The 20,579-nt window shown below is 39.0% G+C and overlaps 4 protein-coding genes across 4 annotated transcripts; 2 read left to right on the forward strand and 2 right to left on the reverse strand.

The window, feature by feature from the left end:
- The first annotated feature begins 265 nt into the window (after window positions 1–265).
- LOC137746587 (uncharacterized) lies at window positions 266–1,849 on the forward strand. The gene has a single exon (XM_068486603.2). It carries the CDS (start codon window positions 572–574, stop codon window positions 1,718–1,720), a length of 1,149 nt encoding a protein of 382 aa, XP_068342704.2. The 5' UTR covers window positions 266–571; the 3' UTR covers window positions 1,721–1,849.
- A 414-nt stretch (window positions 1,850–2,263) lies between these two features.
- On the forward strand, window positions 2,264–5,957 carry LOC137748008 (U-box domain-containing protein 52-like). Its single transcript, XM_088677183.1, has 9 exons — window positions 2,264–2,684; window positions 2,779–2,900; window positions 3,332–3,540; window positions 3,644–3,710; window positions 3,816–3,910; window positions 3,983–4,116; window positions 4,285–4,386; window positions 4,479–4,892; window positions 5,104–5,957. Exons 1-9 carry the CDS (start codon window positions 2,421–2,423, stop codon window positions 5,887–5,889), a joined length of 2,193 nt encoding a protein of 730 aa, XP_088533309.1. The 5' UTR covers window positions 2,264–2,420; the 3' UTR covers window positions 5,890–5,957.
- Window positions 5,958–8,582: 2,625 nt separating this feature from the next.
- LOC137748969 (uncharacterized) lies at window positions 8,583–12,374 on the reverse strand. Its single transcript, XM_068489153.2, has 4 exons — window positions 11,821–12,374; window positions 10,788–10,946; window positions 9,981–10,643; window positions 8,583–9,871 (listed from the first exon to the last, which is right to left on the reverse strand). Exons 1-4 carry the CDS (start codon window positions 12,175–12,177, stop codon window positions 8,825–8,827), a joined length of 2,226 nt encoding a protein of 741 aa, XP_068345254.2. The 5' UTR covers window positions 12,178–12,374; the 3' UTR covers window positions 8,583–8,824.
- Window positions 12,375–14,163: 1,789 nt separating this feature from the next.
- Window positions 14,164–16,858, reverse strand: LOC137748440 (mitochondrial acidic protein MAM33). The gene is made up of 2 exons (XM_068488590.2): window positions 16,237–16,858; window positions 14,164–14,533 (listed from the first exon to the last, which is right to left on the reverse strand). The coding sequence occupies exons 1-2, from the start codon at window positions 16,752–16,754 to the stop codon at window positions 14,353–14,355; spliced, it is 699 nt and encodes a 232-aa protein (XP_068344691.2). The 5' UTR covers window positions 16,755–16,858; the 3' UTR covers window positions 14,164–14,352.
- Window positions 16,859–20,579: the final 3,721 nt, after the last annotated feature.

Genomic DNA, 20,579 nt, shown 5'->3' on the forward strand with positions numbered 1-20,579 from the left:
TTAATGAAAAAAGGCCCCTGCTTCTTAATCAACCATTCATCTGGAGAAATTTTTTATTATAATCGGAATACGGAAGATACACGTGTTTTTATATAAATGGTGGAAAATTTTATTTTTTAAGTTATTAATTTTTTACAACATATATCTTATAATTTATATAATAACACGTGTTGTATCACCTCATGTACCTGTCACAATGAAAAGTTTCTCCCGTCACTGTCCTTCAAGGAAAAGTAAGACCGAAAAAAAGAATAAAAAGCTAAAGAAAAGAAGCCACTAGCAAATTATGACCGTTAGCGTCACACTTATCCTGCTCCGCATCCCACAGCATTCCCCGGCCCCCATGTTTTCGAATTTTAGAACTCCAAAAACAACTTTGTAGCCGTTGAAGTTGGAAAGCTCTGTCTGTAGCACCACCAACCACCAAGGTCAAGGCGGAGAAAGAAGAAGCAGCAGCAGCGTCGTTTACTCTCTAATCTCTACGATCCTCCTTTTATTTTATTTTTATTTTTATTTCCGTGTCCAAATTTTGCTGCCTCGTTCGGATTTTCGGCGCTCAATTTCGGAAACAATGAAAGGGGTGAAGGGAAAGTTGATGATGAAGTTGAAGTCAATCGGACCGATTGGAATTGGGTACCTGAAACCCCAAGATCGAGTTCTTCAGGTAAATGCATCGGATGCGTACGCGGATTCAAATCTCAACATTCAGACCCATAATTTGATTTCGGAAGAAACGGAGCAGAAGAAGAAGAAGATCAAACAGTTAGAGAAGAATGTGACGGAGCAAGAGCCTGACGTTATCGACGTCACCGAGCTTATGAGAGACCTCGAAGATGAAGAAGAGTCAGGGCAGGATGGCGATGATATAGACGTCGACGACAAGGAAAACGTTAGGCCTAAAATGGTGGCAAAACACCCAGTAGAGTGCAGCAAAAGTTGGGTTAAAACGGAATCAAATTTGGAGGAAAACAGAGCTTCTGAAGCTTCAGAGAATCGTAGACAGACCCCTTTGTCGGAGATTGACATCTCATCTTTTCGGAGACCGGACTTAAACTCCGGTAGCCTCTTCGACCCGGACCTACTAGCAGCCTTTCAGCAAGCAGTGATGGAATATATGAGGTTGAGTGAAGAAGAGAAAAATGCAAGGAGAAGCGAAAAAGAAGATATTGAATCCAATTTTGTAGAAGCGCCAGATCCCGAGCCAGAGCTAGAGCCAGCACCACCTTCAAATGAAGACGCTCTGTTAGCCTTTGAAGAAAAGTGTCCGCCGGGTAGTTTGGATTCATCGGTAGTTCTCTACACTACAACCCTTCGGGGAATTCGGAAGACTTTTGATGATTGCAACAGCGTTCGATTTCTTTTGGAGAGCTTTCGGGTGGTGTTCTACGAGCGAGATGTGTCAATGCACATGGAATTCAGACAAGAGCTGTGGAAGATTTTGGATTGCAAAGCAGTGCCTCCAAAGCTTTTCATAAAGGGGAGATATATCGGGGGAGCGGAGGAGGTTTTGACGCTTCATGAACAAGGAAAGCTCAAGCCGCTCTTTGAAGGAGTCCCGTTGGATCGGTCCATTGGCCCCTGTGAAGCTTGTGATGGAGTTCGATTTGTGGTTTGCTTCAGATGCAGCGGGAGCTGCAAGCTCATCGCCGATGAGGGGCAGCCGGATAAGTGCCCCGAGTGTAACGAGAATGGGTTGATTATATGCCCCTTGTGTTGCTGAACAAATCCAAATTGTGATTCTCTTGTTGTTATGTATGTAACTTGAAATTTCTGATTCTTTGTATTCATTACATACTTTCGAAATTCTTTTGGCGAAAAGTCGGGATCTGAATAAAAGAAGGTTCTTTGATGATCCATTTCTCTTTTTTCTAGTAAATTTCTTTCTGTTTGAACCAGAATAACTAACACGAACTAAAAATAGACCGGGAAGGCTGGAATTCTCTCTTTCTTTATTTTTATTTCTTTTAGAAGGTTCTTCGTTCGTAAACAAAACGAGTGAAGTGACAAAAGAGTTTCCAGATAATGTGGTTTACTACGAAAACTAACAAACTCTCCGGTAGTTGAATATGTCAGCACAAGTAACAAACTCGGGTGGACAAAATGAGTCGATCTACTGAGCGTTCTAGAGATAGAATACCAATCAAGGGTTGTGGAAGGTAGAAATATTAACTAGTTTGTTTTCGAGAGTAAGTAAAACAAGTTTTTTCTTTTTTTAGCGAGCCAAAGCATTGCCAGTTGGCTGCAAGGTCGTGATCATATAAAAACCGGGGTACGTTCTTCATTAATCAGTTCTGGGTTATGAGTTTCTGCATCTGCATAATTAATTTCTTTGTAAAGACAGATACCAAGTAGCTCGTAGCTTACAAGCCTGGTGGTACTTCTGTTTCCGGGGTCGATTGGAAGACAAATCATATAGAGAAATGGGAAGAGGGATGGTAGAATCGAGAGAGAAGGTGACACTTGCAATAGACAGAGACAAAGGAAGTCAACATGCTATAAAATGGGCTGTTGATAATCTTGTCACCGGAGGCCAACATCTCATCCTGCTCCATGTCAAACAAACAACGCCGGTGGTTTCTGCTGTATCCCAAGGGGAGGAAACTGAAAATGTGTACAAAAAACCAGTTGACCCAATAACCAAAGAGCTGTTTCTTCCATTTCGTTCCTTTTGCTGCAAAAAGCTTGTGAGTCATGCTCCTAACCAATTAGTTTACGTATTATTTTGTTTCTCGATGCAGTTTTTGATCTGCAGGTTGCTTAACTTGATCTTTGCTGCAGATAAAATGCAAAGAAGTTGTGGTTGAGGCTGCCGATGTACCAAAAACCTTGATCAACTATGTTATCTCTAATTCAATTGAGGTTCTGGTACTTGGAGCACCCACAAGAACCGGCCTTTTCAAGTAATTTTTTACTTTCTTCCTTCTTTTTTTGATGTGGTTTCTTACTTTTTATATTTCTTCTTGTTCTTATCTAAGTGAGATTTGGTTATGCATGCATGTCCTAATCTAATAACATAAACTATCAAAGAAACAATGAGTCGTTCTCTAAATAGGGTTTACGTTCCTATCACCGCGATTAAAAATTTGTATTGTCCATTTGATAATCGTTTAGGTATCTGATTATCATTGTCATCGTTCTCGTGTTTATTAACACTATGTATGTCCGCCTATTTATAGTCATCTAACAATAAGATGAGAATTTGGATGAGAACAAATTTTCAATTCGACGAATTTTGGAATAACATTCTTTGACTGAGTGCCTAAAAACCAGATAGTTTAAACAACATTACTGATGATCTTAATGTGGTCCACTCTTTGCTCGAAAGCAACAGATCATTCAAAACAACAACAGACGTCCCAAGCTCCGTGTTAAAAGGGATACCAGATTTCTGCACTCTCTATGTCATTGGGAAAGGAAAGATCTCATATATGCAAACTGCTACCACAGCACCACCCCAAAAAGCACATAACCAAATTCAAAAACAATCCAGCAGAATTTCGGAAAATGATGAACAATCCATGCGTAAACAGCATCCCAGGGGTAAATTTGTTTCTGTTATTATACAACTGATCAAGTTATTTCCCCACTCGTTCGATGGCAGGATTTTTCTCATTACTCATTCAAGTTTCTTTGATTAATACAGCATTGGAGAGGAGGACGCACTCTTCACCCCCTCGCCAGCTGATGCATCATGACACCGATGAAATCAAGTAATTAACCTCATACGCACACTTTGATTCTGTGAAACAATAATAAGTATGCTGATCACTGATACAATAACCGATGAGGATACTGAGCTAATAAAAATGAAGCAGATCACCATTCGCAAGAGGAGGACGATCTTCAATGAACCACTCATACGACCTATCACCAGAGAATAGTGATATATCATCTGTGAGCAGCGGAAGACCAAGCATTGATCACATGTTTCCTTCCTTGTACAATAGTGTGTCATCGGGAATGAGCTCCCGACAATCAATGGGCTCGGAGTTTGACAGCATAAGCTCTGCGTCATCTTACTCTAGACACCAATATATTGACATGAGCGCCTCACCATACGGATTCTCAACATCCTCATCGGAAAGTGGAAGATCATGGTCATCGTCACAAAACGTGGTAAGACAAGACAATTTCCCACCATAAGTAAACTGGAAATAGCAGACAAGTTGGTAGTTTAGATTATACAAATAGCAGCATTCGATTTAACAAATTTTGAGCGAGTTTGAGCCTGTACGTAGAGATGGTTGAGAGTATTAATGCGTAGTTTTTTCTTGAAAATAAAAGGATGAAGTGGAAGTTGAGATGAGGAGGCTCCAGCTAGAGCTCAAGCAAACAATGGACATGTATAACGCGGCCTGCAAGGAGGCAGTCGCATCAAAACATACGGTATGATGTGGACGTGAAATCTTATTTGAGCATATAATATAGAAAACTAATTCTAACATGCATGAATTGTAATAATATACCCTGATATATAGGCAAACCGATTGAAATCGGAAGAACAACAACGATTACATGAGGCACGAATAGCAGAGGAAGCTGCATTGGCACAAATAGAGAATGAGAAAGCGAAATGTAAGGCAGCCATTCAGGCGGCAGCGGCAGCTCAAATGATTGCTGAACTGGAATCCCAAAAAAGGAGGCTTGCAGAAATGACGATTCTTGGACAAGCTGAAGAGAAGAAGGGAACAGAAGCAATGGCATACAGTTTCAGGTACAGGAAATATACAATTGAGGAGATTGAAGTAGCAACAAATAAATTTTCACAAGATCGCAAGATTGGAGAAGGAGGCTATGGACCAGTGTACTGGGGTGAACTGGATCACACACAAGTAGCAATCAAAATTCTACGTCCAGATGCAGCGCACGGACGTTCACAGTTCCAACAAGAGGTTTGTGACTTTTTACATAAATACGTGATACAGTTTTCAAGCAAAATTAGTATACAACTGCTTTGATACCAATTTAGGATGTGAGCATCGAACTCTAAACCAACTGGTGATAGGAAAGAGAGCCCTAAGATCACTTAAACAACTAAGGCGAAGCTCCTTTTTCCAATAATGTGGGACAACTCTCAACGCTGACAACTCTTTGACTACACAGATCGAAGTATTGAGCTGCATACGACATCCAAACATGGTGCTCCTCCTTGGAGCTTGCCCAGAGTATGGTTGTCTGGTCTATGAGTACATGGCTAAGGGGAGCTTAGAAGACTGTCTCTTCCAGCAAGGTAACAGTAAGACCCCGGCTATTCCTTGGCAGCTCAGGTTCCGAATTGCTGCAGAAATTGGCACTGCGCTTTTGTTCCTTCACCAGACGAAGCCAGAACCAATTGTACACCGTGACCTAAAACCTGGAAACATTTTGCTAGACCATAACTATGTGAGCAAGATTAGTGATGTAGGTCTAGCCAGGCTTGTCCCTCCATCTGTACAAGACTCTGTCACTCAGTACCGAATGACATCAACAGCTGGAACCTTCTGTTATATCGACCCAGAGTATCAACAAACTGGCATGCTTGGAACGAAATCTGATGTCTACTCACTCGGGGTCATGTTTCTACAACTAATAACAGCGAAATCACCAATGGGTTTGACTCATCATGTCGAGCGAGCTTTGGAGCTAGGGACCTTTGCCGAGTTGCTTGACCCTGCTGTTTCTGACTGGCCAGTGGAGGAAGCCACCAACTTTGCCAAGTTAGCCTTACAATGTGCTGAAATGAGGCGGAAAGACAGACCTCATCTTGGGAAGGTTGTGCTACCTGAACTTAACAGATTGAGAGCATTAGCCGAAGATAGCATGCCTGGTGCTGGTGGTGGTGGAGTATACTCACAAAGACATAGCAAAAGCTCGATGTCCTCATGTGATCAAGTGAGTTGTTTAACATAAATATTCTAGCTAAGCAAGCAATATTGTACTTAAACAGTCACTGCACACATAGATGATTCTCTGTCTGAATTCTTTGGATATTTTCCTTAAATTCAATTTAATCTTTCGTCTTATGATGTTTAGGATGTGCTAAGCGACGTCCATCAACCACTATCTGGGTACGAGAGCTAAAGGAGCCTGTCAAGCACACCATCAAATGCGGGAAGGAGATTATAGAATCCCATCTTCAGACTTCAGCAACAAGAATTTTCAATTTTCTTGTATATAGCACGTGATCTTATGGCACTATATACGGAATAAGTGAATGCAGCTGAGGAGTTTATGATTCAGAAACAAGGGTTAAGTTGATAAATCAAGTATTGATAGCATAATTATCTCTTATATATAGTAGAGAGTTATTTATTTATTTCATTCTTTAATCCATTAATTAAGAACGATCCATTCAAATGCCTGGCAAGTGTAATCATCTGTTCTTCTTTCCTCTTTTGTTCGAAGGTCAAGTGCAATCCTCTAATGAAATCATATCCATACTAAACATAAATCTTCACTTGTATGGGATTTTTTCTTCAGAGAAGGAAGAGAGGGAAACCCACTTATACGGGTCTACTCGTAACTGCAGTATCGCTGTTCACTTGTAGGTGAAATGTCTTACGTTCAACTCTCATAATGGTGATTATTGGAATCATTTCAGTATAGTAGCTAACACATGAACTTCCCAAAAGTATGGGTTCTACCTTGAAATTCATAATCATATACCAGAAAATCAGAAATTAGATCAACTAGGGGGACTAGCTGATCTCGTTCCGATTCTTTCTCTCTTTCCTTGTTCATGACTTGCATCATTCCAAGTAAGTAAACAGTCGCTAATTGAATATTTGGTTGTATTTATTTACTACGCTCACGGCTATGCATATAAAAATGAAATAATAAGCGCATCTTAGCATCCACAACAAAGTTGCAGTTGTTTAGTAAACAAAACATAATTACGAATTTGGCAATGCATTCTCTTCTTCTTGACACTCAGAAAATATTGCGAAAAGAAAAAATCCAAAGCCAAAGGCATACTGTAGGCAATTAAGTTGCCTCTGTCACATCCTGGCCCGGGCCACCACCATACCGGGCTCGATTCCACCGTAGCACGATTTTGTCCGCTTTGGGCCCCGACCACGCCCTCACGGTTTTGTTTTTGGGAATTCAGAACTTCCCAATGGATCACCAATCATGGGATTGCTTTTGCAACCCGAAGCCAGTGAGCTCCCAAAAGGCATCGTGCTAGGTAGAGATGGGAATATACATATAAGGCTTACAGGATCCTCACCCCTGGGCTATGTGGGATCTTACAGCCTCCATCTCCACGGCCAAAACAACCACTGCACATGATGCTGTCACAAAACTTGTACTACAAGAAACATGGCCCTGTTATGAAACTACAACTGGGTGATTATTTCATCACCGGAAGCAGCCCAAGAGGTGTTGAAGACGAACGAGGAGATCAGTTTCACACATAGATCAACCTCAAGTCAAGTGTATGTAAATGCAGCTCAAATAATCGCATATGACCACTAATTCAAGCATTGTGTTCTCCCCCTACAATGAATATTGGAGACAACTACGAAAGATATGGAACCTTATCGAAGTAGGATACCAAACTGCCCCTAAAATTCTTGAATTAATGCCTGCATTGCATACAAATTCGCAAAAGCTTGCATTCGTATCTTTCAGATTTTAGGCCAATTGCGACGTGTTCAGATTTAAGATAAAGGAGAAAAGAAACCACCACTTTAAAATACTCTGTACATATATATATATATATATACACTTACTGTACAAGTAAGTACGATTAAGGTCCGCACACCTCTGTTTAATTATTTATGTCGCTTGATACTTCTTTGATTTATTCAATCGAAAGACTCGAAATAAACATATGGGGAGAAAACAGGTGTGCAGTATTCACTTCCAATAACTAATTGCAACTTCATTTTTTCAGGACATTTTCTCTGCTGCAGGCTGTGAGAGTTGACCAGCAACGAAATTGGCAATGTCAGAGCTGCTAAAAATCCCTTATTAATGGAGAAGTCACAATCAGAGGCAAGACAACCGTTAAAAGGAAAGAACAAAATCGAAGAGCTTGAATACTTCTACTTGAAATTAGTCATCAAGGAAACTTTTCGATTACACCCTGCACCTGCTGTCGATCATATCATCCCAAGACAAGCAAGGGCCAAAGTCATCATCAATGCTTATGCAATAGGGAGAGATTAAAAATTTTGGGCTGATCATCCTGAAAACACTTTCAAAACCATGGACTTTAAAGGAAACAATTTTGAATTGCTTCCTTTTCCATTTGGTGAAGGCAGGAGACTCTGTCGAGGAATATCATTCGAACTGCCACTGCCCACATTGAACTTGGATTTGCTCAAATTTTTGTACCACCTCAACTGGAAACTTGCCAATGGGATGAAACTAGAAGCCCTCAATCATGATGACTGAGAATTTCGGAATAACAACTAGAAGAAAGACCAATTTGCATTTGATCGTCACTACACTTTCCTTTCCGTAAATGAGATCCAGTAAATAATATATAGGTTTTGCTATTGCACTAAACTCTGGTTTTGGTGCAATCTTATTGAAGAAAAGGTGGTGAACTTCTAATCTAAGCTTATCCAACCTTTCTTCCATTACAAGAACCAGAGTTGGACTGAAGCTTTCTTTTCTTTGTGGGATCTATTTCATCAAAGGATTGAAAAATATTTATGACTTGTACCAAACGTCAGGGTAAAGCCCTTCATATTAAGGTTCTTGAACATGAGGATTTATTGTTGATAAACAAAGAAATAATGTGGTATGAGTTCTCTATATTGAGTTCTCTATTTACATTGTATTGCTATTAGAGATGGACAATTGAATCCCGAAAAGAAGGGGGAGGGGGAAGTCATTATACAACGGTCAATGCCATGGCCATTGCTGGAGCATCAGCTGCTGTTTCAATTACTGAAACTTCACCCGGGGACAGCAACAGCTTGGTATAGTGGAATTCAATTTGTAGCCGGTGATGGAGAGGTATTGATGTCATCAAACCCCTCTTAAGATCCGCCAGCAATCCCCTTATTGGAATAGCAGCAAGAAAGCTCTTAATATACTCTTTACAGCAGTCTTTTCCTTTCCACACAATCTCCTCTTCTCCATCTCCGTCTTTCGAATCTTTCTGGCTCACTACAATTGCCCCTTCGGCTTTTGTTTCCTTGGAGTTGTTCGGTTGTAATTGGTCTCTCTTTTTCTCATCTGATGTTTTAGTACCGCTTGGTAATCTTTGGATTTTCGTGTCTTTGTCAAATTTGAGGATATAAGCGTGGTTGCAGCCTTCATACAGCCTCTCCCCCAATGTATCAATTATGTAAAAAGCATGCTGCTCTACCTTTAGGACAAAGAAATGGTCATTCCAACTCACAATGTAGACTAACGGTTTGCTGTCCCATGCACATTCTGATGCAGAATGGCTGATCTCATCCCACACACTATCGAAGGACATGGCACCATCAAGGAAGTCGAAATCCCTATTTTCTAGTCCCTCAGGATGGAAGAATCCTATGAAAGATTTCTCTGGAACTAGAGAAAGAGGACGAACTTTAGATTGAACAATGGTCTCAAGATCGAAGTGCTTGTCAGGGAAATGCTCTATGTAGGCCTCGTTATTGCAGAGAGCTCTCCACTCTGATGATCCATCTCTAATCAGGCTGTCGAATTCAGACTTGATAGGCATCTCATTCTGGTTGGATTTCAACCAATCTGCAATGACTGCAACCAGGGCCGTGCACGCACTCTCTCCAGCAGCACGTTCACTCCTTTGATCAATTGAAGCAAAAAATACTTGGATGTGAAGCTTCATATTTCCATCACGGCTTATCACTTCCTTTTGCTGCCAAGTTCCCACAGAAAAATTATCGTCCCCGAATTCAGATACTGAACCCTCTGTTTCACGAGACTTTTCAGAATAGAAAGAAGAAACAAAAGGTTTCAGAAAAAGGATATGAAAATAGTGAATACAAAAACTGGACATTTTCAAAAACAACAGGGAGAAGTTGAACATGTACCCCAAAACTGGACTCATCGGAGGAGCTAAGCTGCCTGCGATCAAAGTCAATATCATCGCCACCCTCTTCTCCATAATGTTTCTTCAGAAGAGGCTCCTCTTTGGCCTTCGGAGATCTGAAGCTCAATTTCCTCTTCCTCCAAGGTAGGATGCTTCCCTTTGAACTCCACCAGAAGGTTGGCCCGTGGACTGGTGGACTAGAATTGTCAACATGCAAGCCGCCTGCTAATTTATGGTTGCTATAGTGGATCCAAAAATCATCCTCATTGTCAATGTTAGTATTGGAGTAAAACAAGGCTCCAGCATAGTTTGCATATGCTATAGTTTCGTAGCTGATTGACCGCCTGACACTAGAATCGTCCTTACTGCACTCTGATTCCTCTCCAGCATCGTCATCAAGTGAACTTGTGTCAAATGGATAATTGGACGCAGCATCCTCGCTTCGATTGGAACTCCTGCTATCAGTGCTACCTTCCTCGCGGCATGCCTTGTTTGATTTACCAAATGAAACATAATTGGTTAGGATTTTCACCTTTCTCAGCCCTGCTTTAAGAGCAGAAAACTCGTCTTTTTGTGCGGAAATAGCTTCATCAGAATGCAAGGATCCCCGCATGGTCTCTGAGAGTTGTTGAGTGGCTCTCAGTTCCAATAATCTGAGAGAGATCTGTAATTATTGTTGAGGAACTTTGCATAAGATGAAATATTCAGATTCAGAAAAAGAGAACTTGAACACAACCCAAAAAAGTGACATGAGAAAACCAGTTGAAGAATAAAATAGTCTAACGCACACATAGGCAGTAGTACATACAGACAGTGATGGGATAGTCTCTGAAACCCCAGTAGCGACATTAACAGGAATGTTGAGCCCGAATTCCTTTCCGTCAGACTCTGCTAAAGTATATTCCGCGAGGTTCAGTGATGCAGTTCCAAAGACACTGACTCTGTTTCTCACTCCTTTGTTTTCAGCCTGATTCATTAAACCGAAAAACAATCACAAGATCGATGAGACCACAGTTCATGAGAAAACTTAACAAAAGATGAAAGCACTAAAATCAAAAACCGTAATTGGAAAATTAACTAGTGAAAGAAAGCTAAGTCTATGGAAACCGTTACGTATATGAGATTCTCAATATTCAAATAATATGTCTTTATCATTATGTTCCAATATTCTTGAGAAAAAAAGTTCAAAACTTATAAGCATATTCTTATTTCAATTAGATTCCATTGTCTAAATACAATTAACCCACAAAATACACATAAGGTAGCATAAAACTTTTGAACTAGTCTTGTATGTAAAGACGACGACTATTCGACAGAGAAGGAAGAAAGAAATAAAATCAGATTACTACTTGTCAACTTGATTCAGAACACTACGTAGCTAGCTAGTCCTTTTCCTGCTCATACCATTCCGCCAGTGAAATCTTGAATCGGTACTTTGTCATGTTGGTTTGGTAACTAAAACGAATATTCTTGTATTGATCTTGTTGTGCCACCTTCGCCTTCCTTTTTTAGATTGTTTTTCGGGGATTGATGGATGGATAGTTTACTAAATCATTCTCAGCAAGGAAAAGTAGGGTGCTTAGGACTCAATATGCAGGCTCAAATTTCATACAAAACAACCAATTCTACGAGTTCCCCTCTTCGTAAATTAGAGGAGATTAGAATATAATTCAAGTCAAAACCGAAGTGAAGAGAAATAAAACTTTCATTTCTTCTGTCACCAATAGTCAACCCATCAATCGAAAGTATATGAAGAAACAGAGAAACTGGAAAAAAAAATAATATCATCAATCCTCAAAACAAAAGCAAAAAAAAGTTGAGAGGAAGAGAGACTGACTGACATTGAAGAGCACTGTAAATGCAAGCTCCCATGTAAAAAACAGAGGCTCCCCCTCCTCCTTGTAACCTGAAAAGCGACATACACTCGTAAACTCCTCATCCCACTCGACCGCCCCATCATCACCAATTCTGGCTTCTTTGGTGAAATTCCTCTTGACAGGAGGCGCAGGGCCGAGTCTCAAGGACTTCTTCTGACCCTTCCACTTAACCTCCACCACCAACGCTCTTCTCTCCTCCACCACCTCCTCCTCCAATTCCAACCCCTGTAGCCTCCGCACAACAACGACTACAGTATATTTCTTGGTGGCAACCGCTGCTGCCGGCCATGGTGGCCACCTCATCATCTTCTTCACCACCATTGTCCTTGGATGTCAATATTACCAAACTCGGCTGATTAAAACTGAAATTTCAAGATATGGGTAATCAAGATTGAATTCAAATATCCGCTACTGGATCATTATAATTATAAAATAACCTGCCGTGCCGTTTGTAGAATGGACACAAAAACTTTAGAGAGAGAGAGAGAGAGAGAGAGAGATGCCTGTTTCCCGACGGCAGCAAAAAATACACATACATGACACACCTAAGAACCAACGTCTCTATTTCTGTTTTTAGTTACAAGTGGAATTTGCAAACGGGTCCTTGCACTTGCGCATATTACTACTCCCACCCTATGTTCAGTTTCGTGTGCGTAATTTTGGTATCATTTGCCTCTCTGTCCGTTATTATTTGTTTCCCTCCAATTTAGCTAATTCTTTTGCAGTTAGTGACATTCCTAGAATCTCTGGATTCTAAATCTTTAAAGATTCTCTAAATCTGTAAAGATTCTCATAAACATTGTTTTTTTTATTTATTTTTTATTTTTTATATTATTTATTTTTAATATAGGAGGTATCCAATTAGATATTGAGCATTCTTGTGAGTTCGTTTAAGGTTCCAAACATTGGTCGCTTCACTAGACCAACCCCTTAAGGTTAAAAACACAATCGTTAAAATTATTTGTCAAATTTCACAGGCTGCAGCTTCATACACTATATATATAGGGTTGGGATTGGAAACACATGCTTTGGACACATATTTGGACAACTATTTTGTGACCCCCCTTCGTAAGGTATTTTAACGATCCGAGCCGTTTATATTTTAATACATCATTCATATAGCATCCTTAAAAAATAAAAAAAAAGGATAAATATAAAATCATTAAGACATTCTTTTTATAGTAAATAAAATGAACGAATATAATTCTATAAAAGAACATTAAATTTAATCCAATGGTCAATATTGGCAAACGTAATCTTTTAGAGAATACCTAAAAGGTAGACCGTAAACGGTTTAAATTGTTAAATATATTACGAAGTGAGTTGCCCAAAAATATGTGTGTCAAAATCGATGTCAATATCATGTCTCCTAATCCTAAACCATACATATATTATATTTACTATTACTTTAACTCACATTCTTCTCATTTAACTTCTTACTTTCTAGCTTTGCTTTTTTTTATTTTTTTTATTTTTTTTTACAGCAAACAAATGAGTAAAATATTTATAATTAAAATTTTTTAATTCATGGCCCCATTAATAACTAATAGAATAAAAACTAAAATTAATTTTGATTATTTTTTAATTGTTAATGTAACTCTGGGCCCAATAAAATAATAAAATACATATTTGACACATTCATTGAAAAAGAAAAAGACTTAGTACTTGTATTTAATTTGTCACATCAACCATCGAATATAATTTTGACATTATTTTTGACATCTCATTTGAAAACTTTAAGTTTTAACGATAAGGACAAAATAAAAAGTAAAGTGAATAGTAATATGATTGACTTTTTAGTGAAAAAATATAATTTTTTGTTAAAAATAAGCAGAACCGAAAGCATTTTCGTTAAAATTCCCAAAAAAAAAAGAAGGCGAAGACATAAGTGGGTCCCACTTCATGTCCTTTCAACCTTTGAACAACAACAATCCTCGTATTCACGCACCTGTTTTACCTCTCACTCACCGTTTTAATATTTTAATATTTGTTTGCTCCTCCATCTAATTGTCTTCGAAAAAGAGTAAACATTTTAAAAACCGAAAAAGTATGTGAAGGGGAAATTAGGGAGCGTGAAAATCACCACCAAATAAAAACATTTTAGAAAATATGACTAAGGTACCACCACAAATACTAATCAAGAGATTTGTTCCCACAAAAAAATAAAAAAAATTAAAAAAAATAAAAAAAAGACGAAATTTTTTATTTCGGAACAGGTCTCACCAAAATACTAATCAACTGACAAACATGGTGGCAACAACATATGCAAATGCAAACAAACATGAATCAGATTCTGAACAAGGAAAATTGAATTTGATACAGTTATAACATATATATTAGCAGGTCCCGTACAAAACTAGCGCCGAAGAACTTGATCTGTACTAATTAAACCGCAAATGGACAATTAGCGTTGAGATCGAACCAGCACTGAAACTGCTAGAATCCACTTCCGTTTTTCTTTCCTAAACAAACATTTTTCTTGGTCTCCTAATGAAACTACGAATCCTTAACCTTCTTGTTTTCATTAATGAATGTTCCCACTGATTTGAACCATCGCAAAAGATTACGATGATCTTTGACATAAAGCCATGCTCGAAGAAATGGAAAGAGACTTTCACTCACACCCCGCTCTTCTAGGTAATTGTGGAATGCATCCCTCATCGTTTCATTAAGATCTCTGTCAGTTGGAGAACAATTCAACCCAAATATACATCAGTTTTTCATGCATAAAGCAGAGCACTTGACAGATTTAATTTCTAAAAAGCCAATAAAAAGTTTACAAAAAAGAAGAAAGAAATTCAGCAACGCAGACCCATTACAGAGCAGCAAGGAGGGATACATCATTTCCAGCAAAAGCATATATATAAACGATATAATATAGGTTAGAATCGTTGGATACTAATCTACAGTGATGGAAGCTGTTAAACATATATGCTTAGGGAAATGATTTTCACGAACCCTTATTTTTTCTTGCCACTGGACTGAACAAAACCAATGAGAATCACGGGCTGAATCACTTCCGATATGCTTAAGGACTAAACTTGAGCAATATGCTTAAGGACTAAACTTGAGCCAATATAACTTTCACCTTGAATTACAACCAGAGACAACAACTATCCACTCACAAAAATATAGTCATCGTTGAGCTAGAGATGTTTCCAAGATCAGCAATATTAATGTATTAATAACAGATTTAATATATTCTTGTTTATTTCGTTGAAAAAACAAAATTTATGTATTCTATACACTGATTATTGAAATGAATAAATCTATGATATTCTCTTGTTCTATTTTATTTCTTTTTTTATTCTTTCAGTGTATCTATCTATATCAAATTTCAATGGTCACAGTTTTTAACATATAGATACTACTTCGAATCCAAAACTTTCGCTTCTCAATTAAAAGGGAATAGAGGAAAAGAGATTCACAGACAGAATCATAAAGTCATCCTGCCCAGTGTGGAAGGAAAGCACATCTATATTTCAAAATTAGCATCGATAGTGGGTGGGCTGATTTTACAGAACATAATCAAAAGAGACGGTTTCTCTTGAGTACGCGTACATAACATCCAAATGGACATTTTTTTCTTTCTGGAAAAAGAAAGCTAAATTAAAAGTAAGCTCGCAAGCAAGCAACACCAAAATAGTTCGTTCTTGCGGGGAACTGAAACCTGCTTCTGTAAATATCGCTTACATAAATTTCTATATGCATTGATTACAGGTCCAGTTGGTCTTCTTCTTAGGCAGTTACCAAATAATTGAAAAGCAATGTCATTATAAAGGCTACTGAATATACAATTTTATGCTTTTTTTTTTTAGCAAAGCCACATCCACATCCTATCAAACAAAAGATATAGAACAAGAAACCCAAGTACTTGAGTAAGATTCTTACAAAGTCTGGCTCCTAGTTCCATTTTATGCCAAGTGCAAGCATGTAAGTTTGATAATTCCGGCCCCGATTAGAAACTAATCATGTCAACAAATGTACATTCTATCAACTTATCATTCAAATACCACAATTTCTCTTAAATACCATGAGACGGAAGACCATTCATTCCCCCCGAAGAGTCCGTTTATTCTCTCCGTCTGAGCTTTCAAAGATATACCGACCATAGGTATCTTACCATCAGACTAACCTAATCACCCGTTTAATTAAAAATCCCAAACTTGCTAGCAAAAGAACATTACCCACAACAAAATCGTAGTTACTCTCGGGTTTTTAAGACAATTTGCCTAGTTTGTTTCTCTTTTATACCCAAATGCAACCACAAACAATGACATACATTGCAAATTGTACCAAAACCCCAAACCCTAAACCCTAACTGGCAAATTGGCAGTTTTGATTTTATTAAAAAAGAGGAGGAAGGAGAAGAGATCTTACTCAAAAACAGGGCCATTATATGTGGAAAGAACATCACGAGAGCTCGATAAATCGGCGATTTTGCGCAATGAGACAGAGTGAATTCCCAAAGCATCCGGATACAGGGCACAAAGAAAATGTAGAGACTCCTTCTGCCCGGGCTTTGAAACATCGAGGTGTAGGAACAACTGGTTCGTGTCATCGGCATCGTCGTCTTCTCCGCCATCGCCAGGAATAATATTTGCCATTCGCATCACCGATATGGTGATCTCCTCCCGGCCGAAAATCCGCTTGAGCGCGGGGCCGTTGCCGTCGAGCGAGCCCTGGACGACTGTGAAGGGTGAGGGAGGGTTGATTTTTGGGGGAGGGTTCATTTTCTGGACATCGAGATAGTGTTCCTTGAGGGAGCGCAGGATAACGGAGTCGACGGCGGCGGAGGGGGATGCGGTGGTTGAGTGGGGGCGTGCTATCGTGCGCCATGGGTGGTGAAGTGAGCCGAAGCGTTTTGCTGCTGCTGTTGCTATGGCCTTCCTCCACATTTTGGTCTGTGATTTCGGCAGTACTCCCACCGTGGCGGTGCCGGCTTCTCCTAAACCCTTAAGCGGCTTTTCTACAAAGTCCGAAACCCTTTGCCCTTCCTTTTCTTTAGTGAAATAAAATTACATAAATGCCCTTTTAATAAACAGTTTCTAGTCATAACAACAAGAAGGCGCCATATTTGTCGATTTGTCCATAAATCTGTATAGAACTATTAATTTCTCCCTTAAATTTTGGTTGTACTTTATTACTCTCTGAACTTTTATAATTAGTTAATTTTTACATTGAACTTTTAATTTTAGCCAATTATTTTCTAAACTTTTATAAATAGTCAATTTCCCCCTTGACACTAGATTTTAAAAAATTTCATATAATTTTCCATCCATTTTGATTACGTTAACAACACATGACAACTATACGGGGCAAAAAGAATGGAAAATTGGATGAAAAATTTAAAATCCAATCCTAGTGGGGGAGATTGGTTATTTAAAAAATTTTAGGGGGTTCAGAGGGAAAATTGGCTAATTACAAAAGTTTAGAGGGTAATTAGCTAAAATTAAAATTCATAAGGAAAATCGGCAGCTCTATATAAGTACATGAGGTAAGCCTACAAATACCTCTAAAATAAAAAACGCATGACTTGCAAAAGAAGTTGTTTGGTTAATAAAACGCCAACGCATATTAATCTGGAGCCCAACATGAGCTCCAATTTTCCTTCAAAACCCGTTTGGACAAGAAAAAACTCCAGAGGTGGTTTTGAAGTAAGATCCTTGCATTGACCCTTGGCTGAACCTTAACTGCCGTGCCGTTGCTGGATGGTTCCGATTTTGATTCGATGGTAGACGAGATGAAAAGAAAGGGAGCACTTCAAATGATGACCTACGTATAAGCATTGGGGTTATCTCTAATAAGTTATTATGTCAGTTTATAATCTGTTTTTTTAGCTGATAGGATGACTCAGAAACGCTTTTGGTTACAGTAGCATTTGTTTACCAGCTAGATAGCAAGTTTGTAATCTCGTCGGAGGTCGATGCAATGATTCAACACTTGTTTTTCAGCTTGGGTTTGGATGTACCGCAGAACATATGCTATCAACAAATGATTGTGTTATCTCTAACAAGCCTTTCCGCACACGTCCATTAATGCGAGTGGATGTTGTGCGTATTTTGATTGCGACGAATGTTTTTAATCAAACTACTCTCCAGTTTAGTGTTCATCTGGTTTTTGTGTTTCTTTGAACTAGTGTGTTCTGCCACCTGATTCACAGTCGCCATTGTACTGTCTGGGAGAGTTGCCCAATGTTTTCCAGATGAACTATTTTGTTCTGTAGAGAAATAGTTTTAGCAAAAAGCTTCTCCTTCCCCAATTTCTAAGTGTTTAGAAGAAAAATGGCAACAGAAATACCTTGCTGCTTGCTTGGTCACTTTGCTATTTGTTTGAAACTTGGAATATGTTATAAAATGTGTTTGGACGAGGGTTTTGCAAGTAAAAGGGATTTTAAATATCTCTATCTAATGCCTAGCTTGTGGGGTGTTTCTTACTAATTTAGTCTCTTTTTTTAAGATACTTGGTAAACCCCTTATTCCAAACACAACATCAACGTTAGAAGAGGCCTTAAATTCTCATCTTGACTCTCCTAATGATAAAATATGGTATACGGACGGCTGAAAAATTACATGATTGTTTTGTTATTATTATTACAAGTGACTTTCCATGTTAAAGGGAAGAGGGGAGGGATTGAACTCAAGACGTAGTGGAAAAATTGGATGCAAAAAGTGAATGTGGAGTGAGATGCCACACCAGGTAGCACGCCAAGGTTAGGCATATCTTGGTCTGCGGGGTTTGGGTTAGACCCAACCCCAATCTGAACATCAATTTTATATTAGCTACCTAACCATGGTGGATGGGGAAACCCTACTAACCCGAGGGCTTAAGGGCGCACTTTGTTTGATTTCACCCAAGGTGAACAAACCAAGACCACCATAACCTCACCTGGTTAGGCTTCATGCAGGCAACCAATCACTTTAATGCCCTGCTAAGTTATAAGCCCACGCTACTAGGCTCGGCAATATCATAGCATTATGTAAATCCTTTTAAACATATTTAATATCTCATATCTCTCCGATATGGGACTTCAGCAATTATCTAATAACTACTTTCCCACTTACCACGTAATGAAATTCAAAATTCAATACAAAGTGATCAATAGAAAAATCTAATATTAATTTCCAGGTGAGACATAGTAGCCTTAAAGATTAAGTGTCTCTCGTTATAATACCAGCTCCTACATATTTACTTCGAACAGAAGCCTTGCGACTCAAGGAACAAAAGTACCGATAATACGGTGATTTTGATTTCTTCTGTAAATTGTGATGAGAATGCTTGATCGTCCTCTTCATCAGTGCTTCAGTCGTCCCTAGCTTTGTGTAAAACTGTAACGAGTTGTTCTTCCGTTCTCGAGATAAATTCAGCATTTGGAAGATGAAGAGCTGCATGATATTCCTTCTCGTCGAACTCCGGCTGTTTTAATGTGAACGTGTAAGTCTCAGTAGCTGATCTTGCAAGGATGAGCACTAGCAATGGAGACCTGCGATTTCACGGGACGTTAAGGAGCGACTTATCAATGGTTAGTCTTTCAGGCCGGCCCTGAGAATTTGGCGGACCTAGGCGAGCCTTCGAAGTGGGGCCCTAAAATTCTCTGATCTCCGGTTCTTTATATATTAATTTGTATAAAAAAAAAGAATTGGTTAAATACATAAAAAGTTCTATTTTCACATCAAATATCATTAAAAATTAATATCAAAAGAAGATAAATATACAAACATTATTTAAACATTACATGATTCACGTTTTTAGACACAAATGTACTAAATGTTTGCAGTCAAGAATTTAAGATTGAGAGTGAAGAACAATAAAACTTGATGATCAAGAGAGTAAATAACAATAAAACTTGATTGACGAGTATAATAAATTCAACACTAACGAATTGAATATTAAAATAATCCATTGAATAAAAAGTTATTGAAAAGAAAAATATATAATTCAAAGTTTTGATTACCTTAAAGTACAATCTTTAAGACCATATGATAGTTGGTTTAAACATTCAATAGAAATGGAGAGAATGGGAAGTTTTTAAACATTCGATAGAAATGGAGAGAATGAGAAGTTGAAAGAAAAAAGATTGCAAAGAGACTTGAATTTTATAACTTTATATGCATTTGGACAGATGGATTAGGAGTTGGATAGATGGATTGATTGTGACATCCCACATCGTCCAGGGGAGTGATCTTTATATGTATATTCCCATCCCTACCTAGCTCGAGGCCTTTTGGGAGGTCACTAGCTTCGGGTTCCATGGGAACTCCGAAGTTAAGCGAGTAGCGCACGAGAACACTCCCAGGATGGGTGACCCATTGGGAAGTTCTCGTGTGAGTTCCCAGAAACAAAACCGTGAGGGCTTGGTCGGGGCCCAAAGCGGACAATATCGTGCTACGGTGGTGGAGCGGGTCCGGGCAGTGGTCCCCCCGAGCCGGGATGTGACAATTTGGTATTAGAGCCTAACCCTGGTCGCGTGTGTGCTGACGAGGACGTCGGGCCCCTAAGGGGGGTGGATTGTGACATCCCACATCGCCCAAGAAAGTAATCTTTATATGTATATTCTCATCTCTACCTAGCTCGAAGCCTTTTGGGAGCTCACTGGCTTTGGGTTCCATGGGAACTCCGAAGTTAAGCGAGTAGCGCATGAGAACACTCCCAGGATGGGTGACCCATTGGGAAGTTCTCATGTGAGTTCCCAGAAACAAAACCGTGAGGGCGTCGGGGCCCAA

This window comes from Pyrus communis, chromosome 2 (assembly GCF_041283825.1).
Source record: "Pyrus communis isolate YQ-2024b chromosome 2, ASM4128382v1, whole genome shotgun sequence".
NCBI lineage: Eukaryota > Viridiplantae > Streptophyta > Magnoliopsida > Rosales > Rosaceae > Pyrus > Pyrus communis.